Source organism: Copadichromis virginalis, linkage group LG9 (genome assembly GCF_057382275.1).
Source record: "Copadichromis virginalis isolate Kocher_CV1m ecotype Utaka linkage group LG9, C_Virginalis_male_GT1.1, whole genome shotgun sequence".
In the NCBI taxonomy this organism is placed as follows: domain Eukaryota; kingdom Metazoa; phylum Chordata; class Actinopteri; order Cichliformes; family Cichlidae; genus Copadichromis; species Copadichromis virginalis.
In genome coordinates, this window is record NC_140626.1 from 14,718,334 (window position 1) to 14,746,048 (window position 27,715).

The 27,715-nt window shown below is 41.8% G+C and overlaps 3 protein-coding genes across 3 annotated transcripts; 2 read left to right on the top strand and 1 right to left on the bottom strand.

Moving 5' to 3' along the window:
• Positions 1–3,723: 3,723 nt before the first annotated feature.
• Positions 3,724–15,400, bottom strand: LOC146701623 (neutral cholesterol ester hydrolase 1-like). Its single transcript, XM_085467919.1, has 5 exons — positions 15,201–15,400; positions 12,588–12,810; positions 10,254–10,323; positions 8,477–8,648; positions 3,724–7,697 (listed from the first exon to the last, which is right to left on the bottom strand). Exons 1-5 carry the CDS (start codon positions 15,333–15,335, stop codon positions 7,077–7,079), a joined length of 1,221 nt encoding a protein of 406 aa, XP_085324045.1. The 5' UTR covers positions 15,336–15,400; the 3' UTR covers positions 3,724–7,076.
• A 1,163-nt stretch (positions 15,401–16,563) lies between these two features.
• LOC146701624 (uncharacterized) lies at positions 16,564–17,681 on the top strand. Its single transcript, XM_085469193.1, has 3 exons — positions 16,564–16,580; positions 16,665–16,711; positions 16,783–17,681. Exons 1-3 carry the CDS (start codon positions 16,564–16,566, stop codon positions 17,679–17,681), a joined length of 963 nt encoding a protein of 320 aa, XP_085325319.1.
• A 4,956-nt stretch (positions 17,682–22,637) lies between these two features.
• Positions 22,638–26,433, top strand: LOC146701625 (uncharacterized). Its single transcript, XM_085469195.1, has 6 exons — positions 22,638–22,654; positions 23,599–23,645; positions 23,729–25,161; positions 25,204–25,338; positions 25,423–26,171; positions 26,316–26,433. The coding sequence occupies exons 1-6, from the start codon at positions 22,638–22,640 to the stop codon at positions 26,350–26,352; spliced, it is 2,418 nt and encodes an 805-aa protein (XP_085325321.1). The 3' UTR covers positions 26,353–26,433.
• The last annotated feature ends 1,282 nt before the right edge of the window (positions 26,434–27,715 follow it).

Genomic DNA, 27,715 nt, shown 5'->3' on the forward strand with positions numbered 1-27,715 from the left:
CAGTGTGAGATCGGCTCAGACTGAAGCCAGTTTTTCACCCGGATGACAGATGGAGAAAGTCTGGCACAAGTTTCTCGCTCTGCACATGTTTTTACTCTCCAAAATGTCAAATAAGAGACACTGATTAAAATCGGTCTTAAAAACTAAGTCGAGGAATTAAAAAATATTGAAGTGCAAATCTATCACATTCACTACAGAACAATTTGGTTTTACATCGTTTATAGAAATATGGTAGTGATAAATAACATCAACCCATATGCGTAACGGTGGATTTACTGGCTGAAGGTTTGCGTGCATTGGAGGATTTGGCGCCATCTCCTGTGGTAGACTTTTATTGTGAAATTCAATACCAGTTCATTAAATGCTGCTAAAAAATAAGTGCTAGCACGTGCGTGCTGTATATTTGAAAGACTTAGAATACGTGTAATAGACATACACGCTTACTTACTTAGAAATGACAGCAGTGGGATGAAGAATAAAATAAGTACATTATAGGCAATTATAATAAATGCTAATTTAGTGACTATAATTTATGAATGTGTGATCCATAGCGAATTAACTGAATAAATAATTATGTAAAGTCTAATTAAATCACTCCGGAATATTTGTTTTGTTATTTCAAATATTCCAATCATAATAAATAAACCCCTATTTCATTTTTAATATCACTAATGAGTGTAATCTACGCTCCTAATAACAATAATTAAATGTGAATATCAGACTTACTGTTGGCTCATGATGGACATTTAAGGGTAAAAGCAACACACATACAGATGTGAAAAATGAAGTACACCCTCACTGTTTGCATAAAAAGTAGTAAGGTAAGTAGAAGCTGGGTCCTGCTAATTAATTCCACCTGATTATCTGATCACCAGCAAATGTGAAAACATCTATAAAAGCAGCAGTTTGGGCAGTTTTGCGGGTGAGGACCATTCAGGTATGACACAGAGAAAATACATCAGCAATGATCTTAGAAAAGCTGCCCATCAAACTGGGAAGGGCTATGAGGTCATTTCCACACTGTCTGAAGTCTACCCCATCAATGCAACTTGAACCTTGTCTTTAGAATCACATAACAGAGCTTATTTAATGAGGATAACATATGCAATGAGGGGCAGTTCTCTGTTGATGCCAGAGGTTGGAGGAGAATACCCAGACAGCTTTGAGCTGACGGGAACACAACAGCAACTCAAGTAACCCTTTGTTACATGAAGTTACGCAAAAGAGCATCTCTAAACAGACAACGCATTGAACTGTGAGGCAGATGAGCATTAGCACAGACCTTCCCAAAGTGTGGGGCCCGCCCCCTAGGGGGGGCGCAGAGCCATTACAGCCATTACAAGCAACTTCATTCTAAGCCAAAGAGTAGAAAATATGGTGAAGCATATCTTCCCTTTGGTTTCACCTGCACAAGTGCCGAGGTAGGTCTCCCCTGCAGAATTGGGTTTCCCTGTGTCGGGAGCACACATTTAAAAATATATTTTTTGTTGTTGTTTATTAAAAAACAGTTGGGTAGTTGTTTTTTTAATCATAAGCAGTTCGTTGCCCACCCCCTCTCTTACTGCATGCGTTTGTGTTGTGTCTGTGTATCTGTACCCCATAGTTAAAGCTGCAGGTCCAAAGCCTTCCTCAGTGTCATTCCCAACACTGGTGACTACTCAGTAACAGGCTCCCTTCATGAAGCGGTGTGGGCTCTGTTTTTGTTTTTGGTGTATGTGGGCGCTGTGCTGGCCCCTCCGATCAGGTCTAGAGGTGACTCAGAGCTGTGCAACTGTGAGATGAGTAACAGCAAAGTAATAGTGACTTTAAAACTGAGGAAATCTGACCTTTGACTGGACTATTTGTTCTTTTTTCCTTATTACTATTATCCCTCTAAACTGTAGTTTACGATTATATATATTATATACTATAACCGCATATATTATGACTTCGTTATATAATTACCTGTGTGTATAATAATAAAGACAATGTGATGATGACTTGCTGTTGAAATGATGATGATGAGAATTAGAATAGGATAATGATGATGGTCTCAAATTGTTTTAGTTTTCCATTTTTCTGCTTGTCTTGTCTTATTTTGTCTGACTCAGTTGTAAGTGTAGTAATGAAAATAAAGCAGTTTGAAAAAGAAAATTAACATCACTTCATTCTTCTGTTTTCTTAGCGTAGTCGAAGAGTCTGTCAATCTTCTTGGAGACGAGTATATTGTTATTGAAATTACTGCCAGATCATCTGTGCCGTTAAAATCTTCCATTTGTGCAAACATCCTCCGTTGGACGCATCGTGGACGGTCACATGTTGTTTGACACCTCAACCAGTCGATGGTAATGAAAAGCAGGAGCGGCGAAAGGTAGGAGCGGCACCAGCACCGAGGAATTGAAGTGTTGCGTTTGTGTTTTTGCCAACACCGTCTACAGAACTTTTAACTGTAACTGTGACCACCAGGTGGCAGTATTTAACCAGCAGGTGCGTGACATGTTTTCTGAAGTGTAAAGGTCTTGATGTTTCTTCTTTTCCTGCCATGGTAAATAAGAACATGTTTTTAATTACTTGGTTAAAAAAAGGTTACACTGCCTCACTGCTCCATCTTGTGGTAAAAACTAGTATTACACAAAAGTAAACTGGAGCCCAAGTTCAGCGTGACTTGACATTTCTCCAGATCGATAGATTTTTTGACAAAGTCACAGCAGTTATCGTTTCACATTCTGATAATAGTTTAGGTGAATGTTGCAGGAGATTTAAAACAAAAGAATTCTATGACTGAAGTGCTGTGCAAATGTGTCAAGCTACCCCTTGTTTCTTTATATTTCCTTCCAAGGTGTCAGACATTCTTGAAATTTTTAAAGTGGTCTTGGGTTGTAGTTCTCCACACTTTCTGGTAGTCTTTCAAATTTTTTCTCTGGACACTGACTGCTTTTTCCCACACCTTCAGTCCAGTGCCTGTACTTGTTTGTTCCGCTCCTTATCACTTAAGCAAAACAAAGATACCCAACTCAAGGGATGAATCAGTGGTGTCTGCACACAGCAGATAACTTGGCAAAGAATCAATTTTGAACTGTATCTTTAGGGTCACAAATTTCCAAATTTTTCAGCTGAGTCTACAAAAATGTCACAGATAAAACAGTTTGGCAGGCAAAAGAAATGCAATTTTACATTAACATGGTGATGCAGAGATCCCAAAGAGCTATTAGCTGAAAACTTAGTGACAGAACAAAAGAAGCACTTGCAGGCTTAATAAATTATCTACAGCAGATGAACAGTGTGTGGAAGTCGTGTCCTTAAGGAGAAGGAAAAACCACTCCTGCAGAGACCTGACACAGGACCTGAGATCGGCATCTGGCCCTTCAATCACACAAGCTTCATCAGAAATGGTCTCAGTGGAAGGGTGGCTGTCAAGAAGCCATTCTTAAGGAGGGGAAACAGGAGAAAAGGCTGTGGTAAGTCAAATTACACAAGAACTGGACTGAAAATCAGGGCAACAGGTCAAATGGAAGGAATCCAAATTTTACATTTTGATTGAAATCATCGTCAGCGTGTGCGGAGGCGGTCAGGCTGCTCAGAAAGTTCAGGCTGTGTTGAAGAATAAAGGTGGTCACACCAAGATATCGAATTGTATAAACTCGGTTTTTGCCTGATATACTGTAACGTCACATTTTTCAATAAATCACTGCACATTTTTCCACTTTTTACAAAGAAATGGCTTGAGACTTTTGCCCAGTACAGTACCTTTAATGGTCAAAAACATATGGGTTGTGACTTGAAGAGGGATATGCCAGAAAAAACAGTTTAAAAAGCACTCTGACAGTAGTACTTCACTGTGTCTGATATCATTTCTATGCTGCTTTTACATGCTCAGCAGGACGGTTAATTAAAGCACAGTGTTACCAAAACCTGAACCTCATTTCAGCTGCAGTCATATCAACATCAGTAAAGTTATAAATGATTTATGGGTTTGGATCTTGGCTTTTTTGAATAACAGCAGATGTAGATAACAAACCATTATGTTGCTCTTCTACCCGGTGCTGCTGAGCACCGCCTGCAGTTCCTTTGTCCTTTTAATCACAGCTTAAAAACTTATCCAGGAGTGTCACGGGTCTCCCGCACTGACACGTGCACGGACAGAAAATTAAAACCCAGATTACAACAAACATACAGCACAGAGTGGAAATAAAAACATAGATAACATAAACGGAAACCTCTTCATCCTCCCTGCACAGTTGTGACAGCAGCCAATAAAACAGCTCCTTTACGAGATTTACCAGCACTGCAGGAGCACATCTGGGCCCAGTTTTCCATATCGGCTCGCCTGAAACAACCTGTTGCATAACCCGACTCGCATTAAAACCTTATTTATACAATGTGAACCCATTAAACGCATAATTTCACATACAGAATTAAAATGACAGCACTCAGACTTACTTTACCGCAAGCCCGCGTGTCTAATTTATAGATGAGTTTGTACGTGAATAAAAGCCACATGTTAGAAATAAGACGTCTGGAATCATTTCCTTTAAAGGAGAGAAAGAAAATTACATTTTTGTGGAATAATTCGAGGGGTGTAATGACCACCCTCAGCTCGGCGTTCCTGCTCCAGTCGGGCTGAACGCCAACAGCGAGTCATTCACCGCCGTCAGTTCATTATATTTGTTTTGAGCCAGCAGCACCGGGCGAGCGGGAAACGTGATATTCCGCTTGGGACCGATTCTCTCGTGGCGATAGAGCAATTTTACTCTTGTTTAAAAAGTAATAATTCACAGCGTTCATCATTGCATTGGCCCCGTGGTCCAGTGGTCATCTGAGAGTGAAGTTACAGAGATTGAGAGACAGTTTGAGACATACATTATTGCACAACCCAGTGAGTATACACAGCTGTGAACTCTGACATACTTTTACAACACACACACACTAAGCCCGACTGTCTGGCTTTGTGTGTGTGTGTCTTCAGTGTCTCGTTACATCATAAAACATCATATCTGAGGAATTTTGAGCCGTACTACAGGCCAGCTGGGCCTGTTGTCGTTTCTCTTCATAATTATGCTGAAAATGAAATCGAATGTTTTCAGTCATTTCAGTCCTGAATGTCACCCAAAAGTCAAACTTCCTGCTGCAAAAAACCCCCAATTTGCAGCAAATGACGTCACTTTGTTATCAAACTTGCGAGGTTTAAGTTATCAGCCATCAGAATGTGTGATTTTCTGCTTTTAAAAAAGCCTAACTCACAGCAATCAAGTAAAAAAAACGCACTAAACGGTCTAACGTTAAAGAAGAACTGTTTCATTTCTTGTCATAGAAGTCTGTTTGTTTATCCTGTAAATTACAGGCTTTAGATTGGGAGCAGGGCAGCTGGAAAATTTAGGCCTCTGAGGGTTAAAACGACCCAGAGAAAATGCAACTGATGGCAGGAAATGTTGGAAATAAGCCACAGATTATCCTTCAGCACGGTTAAGCTGTGGCTGTGTCGTTTCTTCTTGCACTTCTTCTTAAACTAAATAAAACGTTTTTTCACCACCTCGGCTGTGTTTAAAAAAACAAAACAAAATAATAATAATTCAATATTTAGTATCCAGTGTTTTCTCAAGTCTGAGTGTTAATATGTATATTTTATATCGTTTTCAGAGGAACTTTGCTAATAAAAATCAAAAAGCATACCTGACTATGATAAATATCAAACCTTTGATTCACATTTAACTGATTTGTACTTCTTAGCATCACTGAGATCAGATATTAAGATGAGAACTAGCAGGGATGCAGTGACCAGACATGAGAAAATGTCAGTGAAATTCACAAGTTTGCACATTAGCAGGTCCAGATTTAAATGTATCTTTAGTTTGAGTGACTAAAGTGGCTACTAATGATACAGCTGACTGCGGCTGACATTAGAGGGATAAATTAAGCCTGAAATATCCCCTAATCACTGACCATCAGCTACAAAGTGGCGTACGACAAGGTTTTAAGTTACGACTCAGAAATTAAACGGTTTTAGTGGAAGTTGAAACCACACACAGGAGCAAGCTTGTCATTTTTTACGACACTCACGGGGTTATACACCATGAATCTCTCCCCCGTGGCAGACTGTAATCATGCAAACTCTACGATAATCTCCTGAGGGTTACAACTGTGCTGACTCAAAGCATTTAAAAGCGTTTTTTTTTTAGTAGCCACATGGTTTGGTGGTTTTTAATCATCAGCCACTCTACTCACCACCATTCAAGTTCTAAGGTCCCCATTTTCACACAGTGGAGTAGCTCCAGAGAGCATTGCAGAAAAGTCCAAATGGTCAGAATTGGACTCCTGGGGAGCAATCTAACTGATCGCTGCCTGAGGAGGCGACCTTGAAGGGTTAGATCGGCCCAATTTAAACCAGGTTTGACTTTTGACTTTTATGGGCGGAGCTGTGGAGCAAAAATACCGCCGTGTAGCTGTGCATCTGGCAGTGATGATGCCGAATTATGATAATTTGCTTTACTGCTGAGTAAAACAAGAGCCGCTCTTAGTTTTCCTGTTGTTGCACTGACCCACTAACTGACAGCAGTAATTATACTGTGGGCCAAAACTGCTGCAGCGTTAGCCGTTTGTTTTAATGAATCACCTGCCAGCGAATCACAGTTGTATGCTGCTATGGCACAATGTTTTAAGCTTTAGGGGTTTTCGGCGAGTATTATTGTATAAAGAAGTTTCTTATATGTTTATATTTGTAGTTTTCTACTCGTTTCCATTTTAAAACTAATAAATAAAGGTAATAAGTATAAAACCTGTCTTTATAAGTTTGCCATTAATTATATAGATGTTTCTATATAAAAACTTTCTTTGGTCACAGTTGCTTGAAGACGTTTTGGTGTCAGGACACACTGAGGATGTGCGGTGGCGTGTTTGATTGTAGATTTATAGGTCCAGTGGTTTTAAACTTTAATGTGCTAAACAGACGCCTCCGCATCGACACAGTGGATCCAACCTTTGACCTTCTTGGCTCAAGCTGGGATGTTTTAACAGCTATGATCATGTTTTTTTCCGAGTCATCCCAGATTTCTGCCCCAGTTCATCTTTCATACCACAAAGTGGAAACTACGATTTTTTTCCTACAGATTTTGGTCCAGCCAGCGGATGTAGTTGTTCATGCTCCTCCGTCCCACGCTCGACATCATCGGCAGATACGCAAACACCATGCAGCCGTGAAAGCCGTCCTCATAGTGGTCACTGGTCACCGTGACGCCAGCGTCCTGCAAACGTCTGGCGTACATTAAGCCGTCATCCCTGAGCACGTCAAACTCACAAGTCATCACGTACGCCTTAGGCGTCCTACCCAGAACGCCCTGCTCCGCCAGCAGCGGCGACGCCCTCACGTCCGTGAGCCCCGGCACCTCGCCCACCACGCCAGGTGACCCGGTTTCTTTAAGCACCGGCCGGAAGTGCTTCCTGCGCTCAGTCGGCAGCAAAGCGGTCCAGTTCAGCTTCGAGCGAGTCTCGGCGCTGATGCTCGACTCGTCCAGAGAGCTGTGGTTGTTGGCGAGCAGGAGAGGCTCCAGGGAGGTGTTGCCGCCCAGGTACTGCAGCCAGAAGCGAGCCATGACGGGCCTGTAGAGGATGGGCACGGCCTGGTTCTGCTGGTAGGATGGGGTGTGGAAGTCGAGCGCCTGCAGCACGGGGTAGATCAGCGCCTGGACCTTGAACTTCACCTTCAGGGTGTCATCTGAGCTGAGCTGTGGACACACGCAAGCTTTAGATTTTAGTTCAGAGGAAAAACACTCAGAAACACCAGATTTCAGTCCTTACATAAAATATTCGGTGGCAGCTTTTTGCCTGATATTTAAAGCCCGACCAATTTTCTTTTTTTTGACTGACACCAATATCAATATAGGCCAATGTTTTTTCTCCTTTCAGAAATAGGAAACATTAACATTGATTTCTATGGATTCTAAGATAATGTGATAACGCATGTTTAAAATGAAGTTGTTCTACAGTCACAGTCGCAGCTTACTCGCTTGCGCTCTTCCCGACCCTGCACACTGTAAATGCTCTTCTTTTAGCAGGGGAAGGGCACTTTAGGACAAACCTGATTCACACTGTCCACATGCTGCCTTGTGTCACCTGTGTAATAACTCAAGCTGATGAGGTTAGTTTCTGAACACAGCTGGTGTCTTCTGACAGTTTCCACCGTCTCAGCTGTGATAGGCTGGTTAAACCAGGCTATAATGATGTCAAGGAGTGAAGGAGGACATGCAGAGGGTTGGTGGGACAGAACTGGATGTGATAGAGGCGGACGACCCACTGTGGCACCCACTCAAGGGAGCAGCCAAAAATAGAAGAACACTAAGATGTGCCCATTGCTGCCCTTTACATACAGGGTCGCTTACACCAGGTAATCATTTCAAGAGATAAACAAACAGAAACGTGTGTATTCTGCGTAAACAGAAAGTAGAAACAGTAGCAAACTACCCCAAAACTGCTTCTCCTTCTATGTATGCATTTGTTTTTCTACCTTTTGCGCCACAGCGGCAGCCAGGTTTCCTCCAGCGCTGTCTCCCGACACACACACCCTCTCGGGATCGATGCTGTAGTGCTCTAAAACCTCAGTAGACAGGAAGGCCCGCGACGCCGTTATTGCATCATGGTACTGATCTGGGAACACGGCCTCTGGAGCAAGACGGTAGCTACAGCAAACGGACAATTTAACATGACAGCAATATTATACTCAGGTGTTATAATGACGATAATTAAAAAATAGACAGAAAAAGCTAAAACTGGAGGTAAAAATGAACATCTGTTATATTAAATGTTGACTTTCTTTGTATTTCACAGAATATTAAAGTTTTAAATCCTTCATCTGTGATGATACTCCTGAGCTAGCTGCTGGGGTGAACAGTGATTTCAGTAGGTGCTTACTGCAGAGTCAAACAGGCTGAGCTGGGCCTGGTTAAAGGCTGTGGCAGGGATGTAGATGGGTTTAAAGGCAGAGCTGGGCTAGACCAGGGGCTCTGCAGTAAGCAGCCTTTCTGGCAGTGCTGAAGAGGAGAGCATATGAAGATGGATTTGGATAAAGAAGAAAAACAAAAGGAAGAATCCAAGTCCAGAAACTCTCCATTAAGAGGAGAGAGTCACCAGCGGGGGCAAACTGATTTGAAAGAGTAATCTTTTCCTGTGTAATCTTTCTCATGTCAAGACAGGACAGAAACTTCAGGCGGATTTTTACCAAAAGGGTAAACTAAAGGCCATCAGGATCATTAGGGATTCTAGCCATCCCGCCCACAAACTGTTCAGGCCACTGAGGTCAGGGAAGCGCCTCTGTAGCCTGAAAACAAGAACAGAAAGGTTCAGGAGGAGTTTTTACCCACAAACTGTGAGACTCCTCAACCAAAACACAAACCGGACAACATGATGGACAATCTCACACACAGTACATAATTTGCACTTTACCTTTCTTCTCTGAACCTTATCCGTACCTTATACATCTGTACTATGTAAATATGTATATTTTTATAGTTTTCTCATTCAAATCATTACAGTGCAATATCTTGCACGTCATGGATATATATTTATAAGCACAAACATATGGACTTTTACATTGTTTTTTTAATATATTTTTTTACTTTTAACTTTTGTTTCTTTTCCTTTTTTTTCTTAGCTTATGTAAAATCCTTTTTAGCATGTTTGCACAGTCGGGGGGAGTACTTTTTTAGCCAGAAAAAACATTTCACTGTATGTTGTACCAGCTATAACTACATGTGACAAATAAATAAAGAAAAAGAATAGAATTAAAATAACAGAAAAGTAAATTTACACACACCCCTTAAATATCTGTGAGTAAATGGGTCTTTCAAATACTGACATCAGCCTAGAATGGCACAATCTTTGACCATAATCTCATCACAAGTTTCACTGATGTTTTGAGCACATTCAGCCACATCACATGGCCTTCAGCTAAACCACATCCATGATAAATGAACAGACCCGAGTCTGTGCTGCAGACTGTTTCCAAGGTCACAAACGGGCCTTGATGCTAAACATGAAAAAAAAAAAAACTCTTGAAAACTTTCACCCAGTTTTCCTCCTTTGGGAAGAGTTTGAAACATGCTGTCTGAAATAATTGACTTTCAGATCAAAATGAAACAATCAGCTGTCATTGCTACGATTGGCTAAACAACAAGAGAAAAGCATAACTTGTTGTCTTCAAACCTTTTACATAAAAATCCACCACCTGCAGCTTCAATGTGAGGTTTGTTCCTTCTAGATTCACGTGATCGACGCCCAAAACTTACTCAACTGACATAATGACGGCATCCAGGTCCTCTGCCATCTTCCGGCAAAGATGGTCATAGGAGCGCATTCCTGTGAAGCACATAAACAGTGACCGATGCTGAAGTTACAGTAAGGCTACAGTAATATATTGCAAATTCATTTTAGGTTTAGTTGATAATACATTATACTCGATACCACGAGATTTAGAAGTCTCAGCATTCCTGGGCAGCAGAGGATGACTCATATGGCTGCTCATATAACTTCCTGTAGTAGTAAAGTCTTTGGGACTATGACTTTCAGATCATTTGACCTGTGACTTTATGACTTTATTGATTCAGTCGTTTGTTTTGACTCATAATGAATAAAAAGTTAAGTTATTTCTGTAAAATACTGGAGGTAGAAGCTACAATATGCTCACAAGCTAAATACAGCAAGTCTTTAGGCAATGAAAGCACCACACACCGAATAAATGAGGCTCAGTGATGATGACACGGGTATGAAGATGATAGCATCTTCATACAAAAATGAACTTTAGCCCAAAAAGAAAAGCAGTGTTTGCTCCTAATGTGAGAAAAAAAGTTCACCCTTCATATACAGTGGGGCAAAAAAGTATTTAGTCAGCCACCGATTGTGCAAGTTCCCCCACCTAAAATGATGACAGAGGTCAGTAATTTGCACCAGAGGTACACTTCAACTGTGAGAGACAGAATGTGAAAAAAAAAAATCCATGAATCCACATGGTAGGATTTGTAAAGAATTTATTCGTAAATCAGGGTGGAAAACAAGTATTTGGTCAATAACAAAAATACAACTCAATACTTTGTAACATAACCTTTGTTGGCAATAACAGAGGTCAAACGTTTACTATAGGTCTTTACCAGGTTTGCACACACAGTAGCTGGTATTTTGGCCCATTCCTCCATGCAGATCTTCTCGAGAGCAGTGATGTTTTGGGGCTGTCGCCGAGCAACACGGACTTTCAACTCCCGCCACAGATTTTCTATGGGGTTGAGGTCTGGAGACTGGCTAGGCCACTCCAGGACTTTCAAATGCTTCTTACGGAGCCACTCCTTTGTTGCCCGGGCGGTGTGTTTTGGATCATTGTCATGTTGGAAGACCCAGCCTCGTTTCATCTCCAAAGTTCTCACTGATGGAAGGAGGTTTTGGCTCAAAATCTCACGATACATGGCCCCATTCATTCTGTCCTTAACACGGATCAGTCGTCCTGTCCCCTTGGCAGAAAAACAGCCCCATAGCATGATGTTTCCACCCCCATGCTTCACAGTAGGTATGGTGTTCTTGGGATGCAACTCAGTATTCTTCTTCCTCCAAACACGACGAGTTGAGTTTATACCAAAAAGTTCTACTTTGGTTTCATCTGACCACATGACATTCTCCCAATCCTCTGCTGTATCATCCATGTGCTCTCTGGCAAACTTCAGACGGGCCTGGACATGCACTGGCTTCAGCAGCGGAACACGTCTGGCACTGCGGGATTTGATTCCCTGCCGTTGTAGTGTGTTACTGATGGTGACCTTTGTTACTTTGGTCCCAGCTCTCTGCAGGTCATTCACCAGGTCCCCCCGTGTGGTTCTGGGATCTTTGCTCACCGTTCTCATGATCATTTTGACCCCACGGGATGAGATCTTGCGTGGAGCCCCAGATCGAGGGAGATTATCAGTGGTCTTGTATGTCTTCCATTTTCTGATGATTGCTCCCACAGTTGATTTTTTCACACCAAGCTGCTTGCCTATTGTAGATTCACTCTTCCCAGTCTGGTGCAGGTCTACAATACTTTTCCTGGTGTCCTTCGAAAGCTCTTTGGTCTTGGCCATGGCGGAGTTTGGAGTCTGACTGTTTGAGGCTGTGGACAGGTGTCTTTTATACAGATGATGAGTTCAAACAGGTGCCATTCATACAGGTAACGAGTGGGGGACAGAAAAGCTTCTTACAGAAGACGTTACAGGTCTGTGAGAGCCAGAGATTTTCCTTGTTTGAGGTGACCAAATACTTATTTTCCACCCTAATTTACGAATAAATTCTTTACAAATCCTACCATGTGGATTCATGGATTTTTTTTTCACATTCTGTCTCTCACAGTTGAAGTGTACCTCTGGTGCAAATTACTGACCTCTGTCATCATTTTAGGTGGGGGAACTTGCACAATCGGTGGCTGACTAAATACTTTTTTGCCCCACTGTAAGACTGTGTTTAACAAGCTCACGTTGTCACAGTGAGATCTAAACACTGAAACCAGCAGAAAAATAGGCTTAAAAACAGACTTAAGTTGATTGGATTTGTTTAACCGTCAGCAGCTTTACGGTTGTCTAAAGCCTCTTATGCACCGCACTCACGTCCGCTGCCGAGGGCCCAGCCGCCACCGTGGAAATAAATAACTCCTCTTTTCAGCTTCTCCCCTCCGATGGGATGAAACACCCGGGTGGGCACGCCTCCCAGCGCGGAGTCCGTGACGTTCACGGCGGGGCTGGAGCGAGCCTCAATCACCTCCACCCAGGACACCACCCGGTTCAACACGTGGACGCGGTGGCACACGCCCATCGCATGAGCTACATCACTCTGGAAATTTTAAAAAAGAAATAACTTTTATATTTTGTGCTCAAGGAAATTTTTTCAAGTACTTTTTGCAGTTCTCTTCTGTGGATTCTGTTGGTCTCCATCACAAACATTGAAATATTGCAGGTTTGCAGTTGAAACTATGATAAATCCCATAATACTGATGCTCAAAGCTGGTTACAGAACCACGATTTTGGCTTTAGATCGTCACACTTGGACTGAGCATGCAGAGAGTTAGCACAGGGTTTGCCTACACGACCTCATCTGACACTTTCACCAGTCTTAAAAGATTTTTTAGGTTTAGCTAGAGCTCTGCTCTGAAGCAGAGCAGATCATTAGTTAAGCTTGTGTGGCACCATTCGCCTATTCCCTGAAATCAGTTTACAGTGTAACCCGATAATCATTCCCACCATCAGGCACAGCGATTGTCCTCAAATTACACATCCAGAAAATTTTAATCTGGACTTTTTGTGCGGTTGCAAAGAGATTTAATAACGCATTTTTGTAATAATATTCACAGTTTTCTAAGGGAACTGATTTAGTTTGAACTGGAACGCCACAGGTTTGGGGTTGCAGTCTCCAAAACACAAAGAGAACCATTTGTCTCTTTGTGCTCAAAGTGACGGGACCTGAAGGTAAGAAACCAGCAGGGCGTGAAAACCTGTTCAATGTGGGGAACACGCATGGAAACTCGTCACTCAAGCTGTGGGCGTGTAAACTGTGTGGTGTTTAATTAATTGTGAAGCATTGCAGGTGAGCTACAGCTCTGTGGCATGTGGCCTGCCTAGTTAAAGGTCCTTTTTATGTTATTCCCTGAATACAGATTGAAGGACTGTGGCTGATTTGTACTTTTCCATTGATGGAAAGCCAAAACCTGTTTGGTCAGTGCCAATATTTTCTGTATGGAGGAAAAACTCTAATATATATAATATAGTTTATAATTAATTTCCCTGGAAAAACTGTCAGGATCAGGTTAAAATCTGCCAAATCGAATATGCAGATTTATCAACAACCCTTTGTGAAAGAAGCTTCATGCAGTAGTTCTGATTCTCCTGTGAAAGTTCTGGTTTACTCAAGTGTAGGACAAAGTTTCCCAGATAAGGTGAGGTGAAAGTCTTCAGATTTAGTCTTTGCCAATGTGTTGAAATGGTGACGACAACCAGCCTGAGGAGGTGTTATTGCTCCGTGTCAGTGAGTCACCAGCCCTGAAAAAATGCTGTGGTTAGTTGGAATCTCAAATTCCAAAAACTTCCCCTTACAAACAACTTATAATTAAATAATAATAATAATAATAATAATAATAACAACAACAACAAATATGAATTTTCAAAATTTGCACACCGATTAATCAAAAATTAAACCAACAAACTCCTTGTTCTGTGTAAAGAACAAAAAAAAAAACAAAAAAAACCGAAGTTGTTGCTGTGCATTATTGCACTAATGCTCATTATAATCATTCTGGCCAATATAGTAAACAAATAGTAAACAAAATTAGTAATGCCTAAACAAATACATAAGGAGTGTATTTAAATATGAGTGAAAGGGATGCGCTGAAAGGCAAAACGAGGATAGTTTGAAAAAAAATGCAGCACAAAAATCAATGTTTTGTTTTAATAATGGCTGCAGTCAAGTCCAGCCACCTGGTGGGATTTTCTGGGAACATAAATTGCAAAATTTGCATTAAGAGTTTTTCTCTCTGGATCCCGTTCAGATTTAAAACTGCAATCAGGACAGAGAGAGCAAATCTATTTTAAGTGTCATATACAAGGATTCTGTAGGAGCCAGTAATGAAAGAACAATGAATGAATGCATAAACAAGAAGACAGAAAGGCCATCTTAGTGATGAAAGCAAGCTTTAAAATAACCCCAAGACTTCCTAAAACTTCTGGGTTTATCCTCTCAATTAACCTGTTGAACCTATGAACAGACTTAAGTTAGTTGTATATTTTCTAGTTACCTTTTATTTCTCGTCCTATTTCTGTATTTGTTTTGTTTCTTGTGGTTGTTGTGATTTTGTCTTGACGTTATCAATTTCAGTGTAGAGTTAGATCTTTTTAATCATTAGATTATAGTAGACATTCGTCAAAGGCGAGATTTTAGAAGGTTAGAATAGATACTGGCTGAGACTAAAACCATATTTTTATTCTTGTTTAGATTTGGCTTTTACAGACATTTTTATTTTGGCTCATTCGCCATACCAGGCTTTCATTTTAACCAGTAACTTCCTTCTCTCTGCACGACCTCGGATCTGCTATAAAATAAACCCTGATTCTCATATCACCCGTTCACCTGCACGGTTTCGTGCTTCAGGTGTTGTGATCCTAACAGCCCTGTCTTTCCTCACATCAACCTGCCCTTTTCTGCCCTCCTGTCAGTCATCAGTCAGCTCTCACCGCCTTCATGAAGCTCCGGAAAAGCGCGTCCAGCAACATCAGTTTCCACGGCTCGCTAACTCCGCTCGGTAGCGGCAGGTAGACGTAGTAGGCGGCCGCTGACAGCAGCACGGCTCCGGCCAAACGGAGCCTCATCGCGTCCACGGTTGAAACGAGATTAACCCTCCCACACGGTCCTGAGCGGTCGCTGCCTCCGCCAGAGATCGACGAGAATGGGAGGAATGACCCCGGCTTCAAAATTAAAGCTCTATGCAGAGAGCAGGGATCTTTTCACAAAGATAGGACGTTACGCTGGAAACATACATCTTATTTTGAAATGTTTCCTAAGGAAGTAGCTTAAGAATTTCGTAACATTGTTGCATTTGGGAAATGTAGTCCGTTTGAGCTCCGATGGTAAACCGAAATAAAATGCTGAAATAAAACTGCGACATTTTGACAAATTTTTTGAAGTTTTGATCAGATTTATAGCTATATTTGCAAACATTTTAATCTAAACGTTAAATAGAAATGTCAATTTATTAAGTATGAATATAAATTAAAATGGTAAATCCAAATATGACATTATAAATATTTATTTAAAATATGTAGGAAATTTAAAAAAGAAATAACAAAAATTGTGACGTGTAAATAAAAGTGATATACACTTAATATAAATAAACAATTTGAATTCTTAAATATAAAGTATACATTTTAAATCACAATTTGAAAGTATTCTATGCATTTTACAAATATAATTTTTTTTATAGTTAAATGTAAATATTAAATGCATATTTTAAATTTAACATGTTTGTATTAAAAATAATGCAAATATAAAAATATTACTGTAAACATTAAAAGTTTGTTTTAATAATTAAGTGATGAATCTAAATACTGAAATTTAAATGTTGTTGATGATGTGTTTTTATTTGTTCACAATGGTAAATAAAATATTTAAAATATCAAATAAAAATTAAAAATAAATATGCATTAAAATTAAATTTTAATTTATTAAAATACTGATTTTAAAAACAAACAGATTTTAGATATAAAAATATATTAAATATAAATATTAAGAAATCTGAACACTACGCAGGTCTGCTTCATTTCAAACAACCCTGATAAAACATTTGAAGAAAGCTGAACTGAAGGTTGGCAGAGTGTTGCTTAAATCTGCCTGCAGTGCCTCATTGTGCTTCGCTGGTTTCTTAATTAGCTTCACCTGGCTTCAAGTAGTCACACAGCTGGCCAATTAAGCCAGAAGGTAAGAAAATAAAGTTCTGCAAAGAGTTTCGCTGGCTTACTGTCTGTTCATTAGTTTCTAGGTCCATAGTTTGGTAGCAGCTGACAGAAGTGTCTGTCTTTGCTGCTTCCTGTAGCTGAAGCTATGATGTTTATATTAAGGCAAGCCTTAAAGAAGTTTTTTTAAAAGTTAAATCAAACATATTTTTAATGTCACTATTAAAGCTTATAGTCTCTTTTGTCTAGATGGTTGCTGTTGTTCTTGCTAGCTGTCAAAAGTCATCAAGAAAATGGTAAGCAAATAAAATTTGATAATTTTATGCACCAACATTTTTGTCTAACATATTCCAATGTTCTCTCACAGATCAAGAATTAGCCCATACGGATGATCAACTGGATTTAAGCATTTACTTTAAAAATGAGACATTGGGGACCAGTGGGATACTTGATAACTATAATTCAACCTTGAATGAGAGTAACTACAGCACAACAGTAACAGTGGATTATCAGCCTGAAGCCGAAACACTGGCACAAAATGGGTCTTTGCCAGATCTCCAGTATTCATTAAGTAATACTGAACCTCCACTAAAAGAAGTGGAGTCTGGTTTTCAGGTACAGGTGCTCCAACAGCAGCGTACCTTCTCATCCAGGCAGTCACAGGAGCCCCAGGTGCCGCCACCTACCTCCCCACCCAGTGAGACTACATGCCCATCACAGGTGCTCTTGCAGGTGCCAATGCCGCGTAGTCCTCCACTTTGGCAGCTGGAGGTACCACAGCAGCCCCGTTCTCCACTCAACCGGCTGGGGGTGCCTAAGGTGTCCCAGGTATCCCCAGAGTTCTACTCTCCATCTCAGCAGCTGTGGGTGCCAGAGGAGCCTGGTTCATCACACCAGCGGCTGGATTTAATCCAAATGCATCAATCCCCTCTCCAACAGCTACAATTTGCAGAGGTGCACCAGCAGCCTAGAACTGAACTCAAATGGGCACAGGTGGCTCAGGCACCCCAGCAGCCTGGTTCGGCCCTAAAGTGGCAGCAGGTACCCCGGCCAAGTATCCGGCTCCAGCAGCCGCAAATGGCCCAGTGGCCACAACGGCCACCCTACCAGCTCCTGATCCCTCGCTACCAGGCCAAGTACTCACATTACCGGCCCATGATATCCCGTTACCGGGAAAGGCTGCTAGGACACCGACCCAAGACTCCGCTCTTTCGAATCAAGCATCTTCGACACCCCCAGCAGATCAGATATGCACGTTGGAAATAAGTTTTTCAAGCAGACTCATTAAAATTATGATCCAAATCTTTTTCTTTTTTTTTTTCTCCCCTCAAATTTTGTAATCAAACTGTCTCCGCTAGGACGTTATAAAAGTAGGCAGGGCAACATCGGGGGACTTTTGTGTTTAACATGAATTTCTTTCCGGCGCAGCAGCTAATAAGCATGAGGCAGCAACACTAAGAGAAACAATGGGGAAGGTTATCTAATGAAACCTCTCAGATCATCCAAGAGTTCAGATGTTACTTTCCTGAACTCACGATTTCTGTTTTAGGCACTGCAACATTGAAACACTGTTCTGACCTTTCAAAGTAAAATACAGCTACTGCTATAATTATTTTTGCTATACGTGTCTATTTATTTGTTGAAAAGCTCAATATCTAGTTTAGCGTTAAGCTAAACTAAATCCCTATATTGTTACACCATCTTTGACAAAGGCTGCCAGCATAATGTGTGCCCCAAAAGGGTTTTTGCAACATTTCCATTGAACGTATCCATATCCATTCCACAGCACATCTACTCCATTACACTCAGAAGGCTAAGAACTGCTTCTAACTTGTTTTCTTTAGAACATTGGATCAAAGTAGATACTGTTCACCTGGCAAACCTTTGTGTTTCAATGTGTTTTCTAGGAGTGTGCAAAGTTCACAGGGTTTTTTTTTTCTTAGACGTTGGTGCTTTCTGCTTCAGTAAACTTTATTGTAACTCTAATAATGCAGCTTTTACAATCCCCTCCACTAGAGGGAGCACTACTCCGTATCTGTAACCTTCCGGTTACAGATGCGCTTCCCAACCCCCTGAGCCACGGTCGCCCCACGATCAGCTGTGGTAACCTGTAAAGTGAGCAGGCTGTCTTTTCTAAGCTATATGATATTCTTAAACTTTTGCAATAAATGAAATAAAGGAGATTTTTAGACTAGTACACTTATTTAATGTGTTGTTTATGTTTGTTAAGCCAAACCTACTTTTTAATGTTTGTAGCAAAGGAATTTCCAAACTTTGCAATGATTTTATTGATAGAAATCATGTTGATATAGACATAAAGCCAATGGCGGAATACTTCTGTCAGCTGCACATGTATTATTTTAGCAGAATTAACCTTCATAATTTAAAATCATACTATTTGGAAATCCAGTGAAAATATTTAGGCTTCTTTAAGAACAAACATCTAAACCAATCAGCAGCTCCAACAAATTCAGCTGCAGGTTTTTCACATTTAAGTCATCTGAACAGCATCTGCACAATGGAAGCTGCTGAAAATGATTTGCAAAGAGTTGCAAAATACCTCAAGGTCCTTTCCTGGTGTCATAGTGAGCTTAATCTGCTCTGAAGTAGAAACACCTGTGGTCACCTAATCAACAAGATAAAGGGAAAACCTTTTAAAGATTTTCGAGAGCTCAGGTTCTTTTGCTGGTCTCCTGGTTTGGTAGCAGCTGACAGCAGTAGCTGCTGGGTTTGTGGGTTCTTGCTGCTGAAGCAATGAGGTTTTCATTAAGGCAAGTACTAAATAGGTTTCCATGAAGCTAAAAGTTTTCAGTTAGAGCTTACAGACACTTGTTTTCTTTAGTTGGCTGTTGTTGTTGTTACTTCTCACTGTTGGAAGTCATCAAGCAAACGGTAAGCAAGTTAAATTGCATCACTGTTTAATTGCATAGATTAAATATTCTTAAAGGTTAACAAACTGCTTTTTGCTGGATACCAACCAGATTCAGGTAGTCGTTACCCCAGAGTGAATGCTTCATGGCGCAGCGAGTCAAATGCTGCTCATACTTTAACCCTGAATGCAAAGGCAAGTGATCCTGGCACAACAGTGAATCTAACCGTGCAAGTCTCTGCCTGATAACTAGTTTTATGCACATCATCAAATGTCACAGGTAGTGAAGTCTGGTTTGCAGTCACGGGTCCCCCGGCAGCAGCATAAACCTCAGGCACCCATTCAGCGTGTATGCTGGCACAGCTCAAAGGCTTTGTGCTTTCCCCAGAAGGCCCAGCAGTTCACCAGTGCACCACAGCTTCCCAGACAGCAGGTTGACTCCCTATCTTGGGCAACCCAGCCAAAGTGGAAGCCTTCCTGCCCGCCCAAGCACTTCTGCCAATCCAAGGAGCCTCGGGTGTCCCACCGGCCTGGTTCTCCACTCAGGCTGCCTGGTTTCCTGCCCCAGTGGCCTGACCGTCCACTTTACCAGCTTCAGAGACCTCACTATCAGGCCAAGTGGCCACTATACTCACTTCAGATGCCTCAGTACCATGCAAAATGGCCACACTACCAGCCTTACTACCAGTCCAAGCGTCCACACTACATGACTGTCTTGCCCATCTACAGGGGGAAAGTTATTGGTCTATCCAGGCAAGCAACTCCAGTATCCCCACCAGGTGAGTTACTTCTAGAAAGTTAAACTTTTTAAACAGTCCAATTTCTGCTCAACCTTCATCTGGGTGAGCTCTTCTTACTGGCTGAGTAACAGGAGTGAATTTTAAGTGGGATTTATTTCTTTCAGGCACAGAACGTGGTGCTAATGTAATAGCCACACAAAGGGACCAATGGTCATGGAAAACGATTAATGAGATAACTGGTTTTCAATGGCCTTTATTCATGAATGTTTTCTCTTAGGCACAGCAATGTTGAGCCTTCTGAATCGTTGTACGGACCTTCCCAATTAAAATAACTTTCATCTTGACTCTCTAAGCATTTACTGAATGATTTGGTAATAAAGTTTGACAAGATGTGTGTATGATGCCAACACAATGCTTTCCTTCTGTTAAGAGTTACAATTTGTAGAAACTTGTATACAAAGCAGATTGAAATTTTACACTGCAGATAAGAGATGCTGTGGAAGAGCTCTCCCCAAAGATAATTACTAAGGATTAAATACGGAGTGGTTTATAAACGCAGTGTGAAAGGTGACTAAAAATACTTGGTGCATCATGGGAATCCCCCAGAAACTATTACAGCGTAACAGAGGGAGGTTTTTGGTTCACCTGATCCAGCCCCAATTATATGCTTTAATAGACGTTTTAAGCCTATTTTTGAAAGTAGAGATGGTGTCTGTCTCCTAAATCCAAATTTGAAGGTGGTTCCACAGAAGATGCGCCTGACAGCTGAAGACTCTGCCTCCTGTCCTACTTTTGAATACTCCAGGAACCACAAGAGTCTTTGTCACATTGTCATACAAGTACAACACACAATGAAATGTTCTGAACTGCTCCTTTGATCGAGACTTAAACAATAAGTAAGGTTAAACTCTGGAAATGTACATTGTGCAAATGGAATGTTAAAGTGCTTTCTGCCTTATTAGCATGGCAATTTATTGACAGAGCAATGCAAGTAGAGTGACCAGTGTAATGTACAACAGCGAGCAGGGTAATATAAACAAACGGTGTAGCAGCGTTTGATATAACAAATCAGATATGACAGTGAAAGTTCTGGAATGGGACATAAGGTCGTAGGACTTGGCCTGAGGATAGAAGCTCACTGATAGTGGGAATCACACACGTGCTCTATTGGGGTGATGCAGTACTATAAGGTCTTTAAGATAAGATGGGGGGGCTGATTATTCAAGACCTTGTATGAGAGGAGCAGGATTTTAAATTCGATTAACAGCGAGGCAAGGAAGAGAAATTTGATCTTTCTAGACCGTATCAGTGCTCTTGCTGTGGGTTTTGGATAAACTGAAGGCTTTTAAGGGAGATTTTTGTTTTTTCTTACATCCTGATAATAATAAATTTCAGTAGTCCACCCCAGAAGTAATAAATGCACGAACTAGTTTTTCAGTGTCACTCTGAGATGGGACAGTTTTAACTTTAGAGATGTTGTGCAAATGGAAGAAAGCAGTCATAATTGTTTAATATGTGCATTGAAGGACATGTCCTGGTCAAACTTCACTCCAAGGTTCCTCACAGTGTTACTGGAGGCCAAGGTAATGCCATCCAGAGTAAGAATCTGCTTAGATACCATATTTCTAAGATTTTCAGGACAGAATACAATAACCTCAGTTTTATCTGAATTAAGAAGCAGAAAGTTAGACGTGATTGACGTCTTTGTCTTTAAGACATACCTACAGCTTATCTAAATGGTTTGCGTTATCTGGCTTCTAGATAAAATTGGGTGTCATCTGCAGAGCAGTGAAAATGTATACTAATAATGCATCCTAATAATACTGCCTAAAGCAAGCACATATAACGTAAACAGAACTGTTCCTAAGACAGCTGATTCAGATAGGTCAAGAAATAATTCATTTTTAAGGGCCCCCAAACAACAAGAACTAGTTAAAACACAGTTTATAACAATAAATACCAGAATAATAGTGACCAAAAACTAGTAATTGACTATAAATAAACAGAATAAAGTATCAGTGATAGAACTGTTAAATACATAGGAACTGGCCCAGCCTGACCTATTATGCTTTACAAAAAAAACAAAAAATGTATTGCATACAGCACCATGTAAAACAGTAGAATATGGCTGTATCCCAATTCAGGGTCTGCAGCCTTAAAGGCCGCATTTTAAGGCCGATTACGTCACAGCGACAGCGAGGCTGTCCCAATTCAAAGGCTGCTCGAAATGCAGCCACAAATGCGTCCTTGATTTCCCTGAATTTTAAGGATGTGACGGCGTAGACTTCGTGGCCCAAAATATCCCAGACTTCATAGTGCAGCAGTGGGCGTGGATAATTTTGCCGAAAACTTTTAAAAGTACTGAATAATATGTCACTTATTTATGTGCAAATGTTGAATAATGAAGAAGATTAAAACATTACTGTTGGCCACAGTGTTTCCTAATTAGCTACACCTGCATACAAACAATCACACCTGAGTCCAATTAACCACCCATGACAGAGAGGAAAATTTTTTAAAAGGGCTGCACTGGCCTTGCTGTGTTTTTCAGCTTCTTGATTTGGTAGCAGCTGAGAGAAGTGGCAGAGTTTGCTGCTTCCTGCAGCTGAGACCATGAGTTTTTTATTAAGGTAAGCTTTTAAAACTGTTTTTACTAGTGATGGGTAGATGAGGCCTCGTGAAGCGTTTCAGCACATTCCCCAAACTGTATCGACACTGTGTCGACTGTTTTGCTCCATACTGACACCTGCTGGACCTTAAATATCATTGCAGGCAACTTACTTGAGACTCACAACAGACACTGATTCAATGACCTAGTCATACTTATATGCACTGTATACACTGTAAGGTATTGTACTTTCCATGGAATCATTTTATATCTTCTATATTGCAAATATTGTAGACATCTTTAAAATATATTATGAATGACATTAAGTGAAAATTAAAATGAAAGTATTGTGAATGTAATATTACCCATTTGACTCAGTTTATTATAAATTTCTATTCAGAAAAATAGGTTTATCCTCCGCAGAACAGATGCGACATTTAACCTGCATAAAATGAAATGAATAATTTACACTTCAAGTCACATGGCTGTTTTTTTTTTTTTCTCTATTCTGATAGATTACACTGAAACAAAGACAGACAAACTATTACCTTATTTGCAGTTAAAAGATCAAAATGATTCCACACAGCAGAAACATTTCTTTTTCTTTCGGGCTCCATTGTGTTATGGAGAGATGTGTATTATTATTATTATTATTTTTTTAATCTTTGCGAGAGTAATTTTGTGTTTTGTTTTGTTTTTTTGGTGGGGACTCATTCCGTTGGCAGATGTGGATGCGGTACCTTTTAAACACAGTTTGGCGCGTTGGCAATGAGCGATACAGCAGCTGTATCGATCACGTGACTTTTTCTTAAAGCGACGCAAGGCAAGGCATCGCTAGTGGAGCTTGATACATGCGTCGGTGCGTGAGTGTTTCTGGACCCATCACTAGTTTTTACTAATATCTGTATCAAACCATCTCTTAAGTTGTGTTATTAAAGCTTAGAGTCATTTTGGTATTTTGTCTAGATGGTGGATGCTGTTTTTGTTAGTTGTGGGAGGACCTCAAGCAAATGGTAAGCAAACACACCATTGCATTTTGTAGACTTAAATTTTTGCTTAAAAGCCTATAACACTGTCCCTTTTGAAAATCATGCAGATCAGAAGGTGCCTGTTGCAGATGATCGATTGGATTTAAGTACTCTTAACTCTGGGAATGACACTTTGCATGGTAGTGAGACATTTGGAAATCATACCTCACCCTTGAATGCAAAAAGCCACAACACAACTATGTCCTCCACTAACCAGTATCACCCTGAATCTGAAACCCTAAAACAGAATGGCTCTGTGTCCAAAGAACCAAAGCCTGATGTTCAGCCCCTACCAAATCTACGGGCATCTCAACCACGTCAGCGCAAACCCAAGCAGTCACAGGTGCCCCAACAACAACTAAAAACTTCCTGCCTACCCAATAAGCAGCCTTCATGCCGACCCTGTCCACCCCAGGGGCCTAGCTGCCGGCCCTGCCCGCACAAGGAGCAGTCTGCCTGCCGGCCTTGCCCAACCCTGAGCTGCCAGGTAAAGCAGCCCCAAAAGCCAGAGTTGTCAGAGCATGTTGGTAAGCCAGCACTGCATCAGCCTCAGGTGCATCCACCCAGTGTGCCTAAGGAGAGCAAGCAGACAGTTTTGCATCCACCCAGTGTGCCTCAGGAGAGCAAGCAGACCGTTTTGCATCCACCCAGTGTGCCTAAGGAGAGCAAGCAGACAGTTTTGCATCCACCCAGTGTGCCTCGGGAAAGCAAGCAGACTGTTTTGCATCCACCCAGTGTGCCTAAGGAGAGCAAGCAGACAGTTTTGCATCCACCCAGTGTGCCTCGGGAAAGCAAGCAGACTGTTTTGCATCCACCCAGTGTGCCTAAGGAGAGCAAGCAGACAGTTTTGCATCCACCCAGTGTGCCTCAGGAGAGCAAGCAGACCGTTTTGCATCCACCCAGTGTGCCTCAGGAGAGCAAGCAGACCGTTTTGCATCCACCCAGTGTGCCTCAGGAGAGCAAGCAGACCGTTTTGCATCCACCCAGTGTGCCTCAGGAGAGCAAGCAGACAGTTTTGCATCCACCCAGTTTGCCTAAGGAGAGCAAGCAGACAGTTTTGCATCCACCCAGTTTGCCTAAGGAGAGCAAGCAGACAGTTTTGCATCCACCCAGTGTGCCTCAGGTGAGCCAGCAGACAGTTTTGCATCCACCCAGTGTGCCTCAGGTGAGCCAGCAGACAGTTTTGCATCCACCCAGTGTGCCTCAGGAGAGCAAGCAGACAGTTTTGCATCCACCCAGTGTGCCTCAGGAGAGCAAGCAGACCGTTTTGCATCCACCCAGTGTGCCTCAGGTGAGCCAGCAGACAGTTTTGCATCCACCCAGTGTGCCTCAGGAGAGCAAGCAGACAGTTTTGCATCCACCCAGTGTGCCTCAGGAGAGCAAGCAGACCGTTTTGCATCCACCCAGTGTGCCTCAGGTGAGCCAGCAGGCTGTTTTGCATCCACCCAGTGTGCCTCAGGTGAGCCAGCAGGCTGTTTTGCATCCACCCAGTGTGCCTCAGGTGAGCCAGCAGACAGTTTTGCATCCACCCAGTGTGCCTCAGGTGAGCCAGCAGGCTGTTTTGCATCCACCCAGTGTGCCTCAGGTGAGCCAGCAGGCTGTTTTGCATCCACCTAGTGTGCCTCAGCAGAGCCAGCAGACTGGTTTACATCCACACCATCTACCCACTCCATCTCAGGTGACAATGCACACTGGTTTGCATCCACCCAGTCTATCTCAGGTGACAATGCACACTGGTTTGCATCCACCCAGTCTATCTCAGGTGACAATGCACACTGGTTTGCATCCACCCAGTCTATCTCAGGTGACAATGCACACTGGTTTGCATCCACCCAGTCTATCTCAGGTGACAATGCACACTGGTTTGCATCCACCCAGTCTCTCTCAGGTGACCCAGCAGTCTCATTTGCATCCACACCATCCACCAAGTCTCCCTAAGTTGAAGCAGCAGACTGGTTTACGTCCACATCATCCACATCAGGTTCCCCAGCAGACTGGTTTGCATTCACACTCTCTGCTTCTGGCAACGCAGCAGAAGGCTTTCCCACCCCTGCATCTTCAGCCACCACAGGGCCCTGCCTTTCTGCCCCAGCACCCCCATCCACAGGTTCCCCAGAAGACTGCCTTTCTGTCCCAGCACCCCCATCCACAGGTTCCCCAGCAAGCTGTCTTTCCATCCCTGCACCCCCATTCACAGGTGCACCAGCAGGCAGTCTTCCCACCCCTGTACCTCCATCTGCAGGTGCCCCAGCAGGCTGCCGTTCTGCCCCTGTACCCTCAGCCTCAGCCCATGCCTCAGCAGACATATTACCAATTCAAGCAGCTTCTGGAAGCCCAATGGCCCAAACGGCCACTCTACCAGCTCCAGGCCAAGCAGCCACGCTACCAGCCTTTCATGTCACACTACCAATCCCGATTGCCAAGCTACAGTCCCAAGGTGCCACTGTACCAGGCCAAGAAGCTTCAGCACCCCCTGCAGATCAGATACCAACATTTCATAGCTTCATGTCGGTAAGCCACCCACACTGGCACATCAGAAAACAAAATGCGCAAAATCAATGAATTTATTGTGGGTTTCTTTCAGGCACATCATCCTTGTTGAGGGGAGCAGGGCAAGTTTCAAACACTACATTAAATCTATGCCTTTTATTTTAGGAACTGCAGTGTGGAACCTGCTGGACTACTGGACTGACCTTTCAAATGAACATTTAGTTTGTGCTTTATACTCTTGACTACTAAATGTTTTGTATGTGCTGATCCGTTTGATGCCAAGTTTCTGAGCACCTTTGAATGTTTTAAACAGGAGTCTTGAGGTCTGATTTAGCTCATGCGTTTTGTTTTTGGTTTTTTGTTTGTTTTTTTGTTAAGCCTGTGCAAAAAATAATCCACATCAACCAACACACCAGTGCTTTTCCCAGACTTGTAGAAATTCTTTGGTAAATGGTGAAAAGCTGATACCAAACAAGTCTCTGCATTCTTTGAGAAATGAATGTTGCATCATAACTGTTGTGACACATGGGGATTCATGGTACCCACATCCAGTCTCTTTAAGATTTTCTCTATTTTATGATTGTGGTTAATGGTTCGTAGAACTTATTTAAATGTATAAAGGTCTTAAATTAGTGCACCTGTTTAGTATAAGCTTGGTGGGGTAAGTGGGACCAGGTGCCCAATTTCCCCATAAAGCAGCCAAACATTTAAAATGTAACTATAGGGAGGCAGCACGCGCCCAAGAAGCTACTGCAATCTCCCAATTTTTGCTCAAGCTGCAAAGCTGCTGGTGTCTGCTTTCCAGGTACAGCCTAAATACTAACCAAATCTGAAAGAGCACTGGACAAAGATGGGTGTGTGATTAAAATTTGCAGATTATTTTTAATCCCTGTATTCTCACTGCAACACCGAAGATGCTTAGTTTTTTGCATTTGAACCACTGTCATCTGAACTTGTCACATTAAATTAATATAAAAAGTACTTTCTGCCTTCCTGCCACTTAATCTGTTTTTAGAAATAACACACATGCTAGCTGCACTGCAGTGAACTTGCTGTGAGGTTTCTACCTAAATGTATTGACACACAGGCTGTTTAAACATAACTTGAATTCCTATTGAGTTAAGTACTTTAGAAAGGACAAACATAAGTTACATCTTGTACCGATACCTCTTTACTGATAAAGTTAGGGTTTCTTACAATAAACAGGTCAGGTCCCTGTTTATTGTAAGAATGCTGTTATTCACCCACTGTTAAAAAACCTAAGCTTGATGCTTCTCTTCTCAGTAGCTACAGACCGATTTCAAAATTACCGTTCATTTCTAAGATTTTAGAAAAGGTTGTGGCTAAGCAGCTTATAGCTGTTCTAGATGAATACAGCATTCTGGATAAATTCCAATCTGGCTTTCGTAGAGCTCACTCTACTGAAACTACACTTCTTAGAGTCTCCAACGACATTTTGATGAGATGTGATGCAGGAGAATGCTCCGTTCTGTTGATGTTGGACCTGACCTCCGCCTTTGATACTGTGGACCATCATATTCTGCTAGATAGGCTGAGAGGTTTGG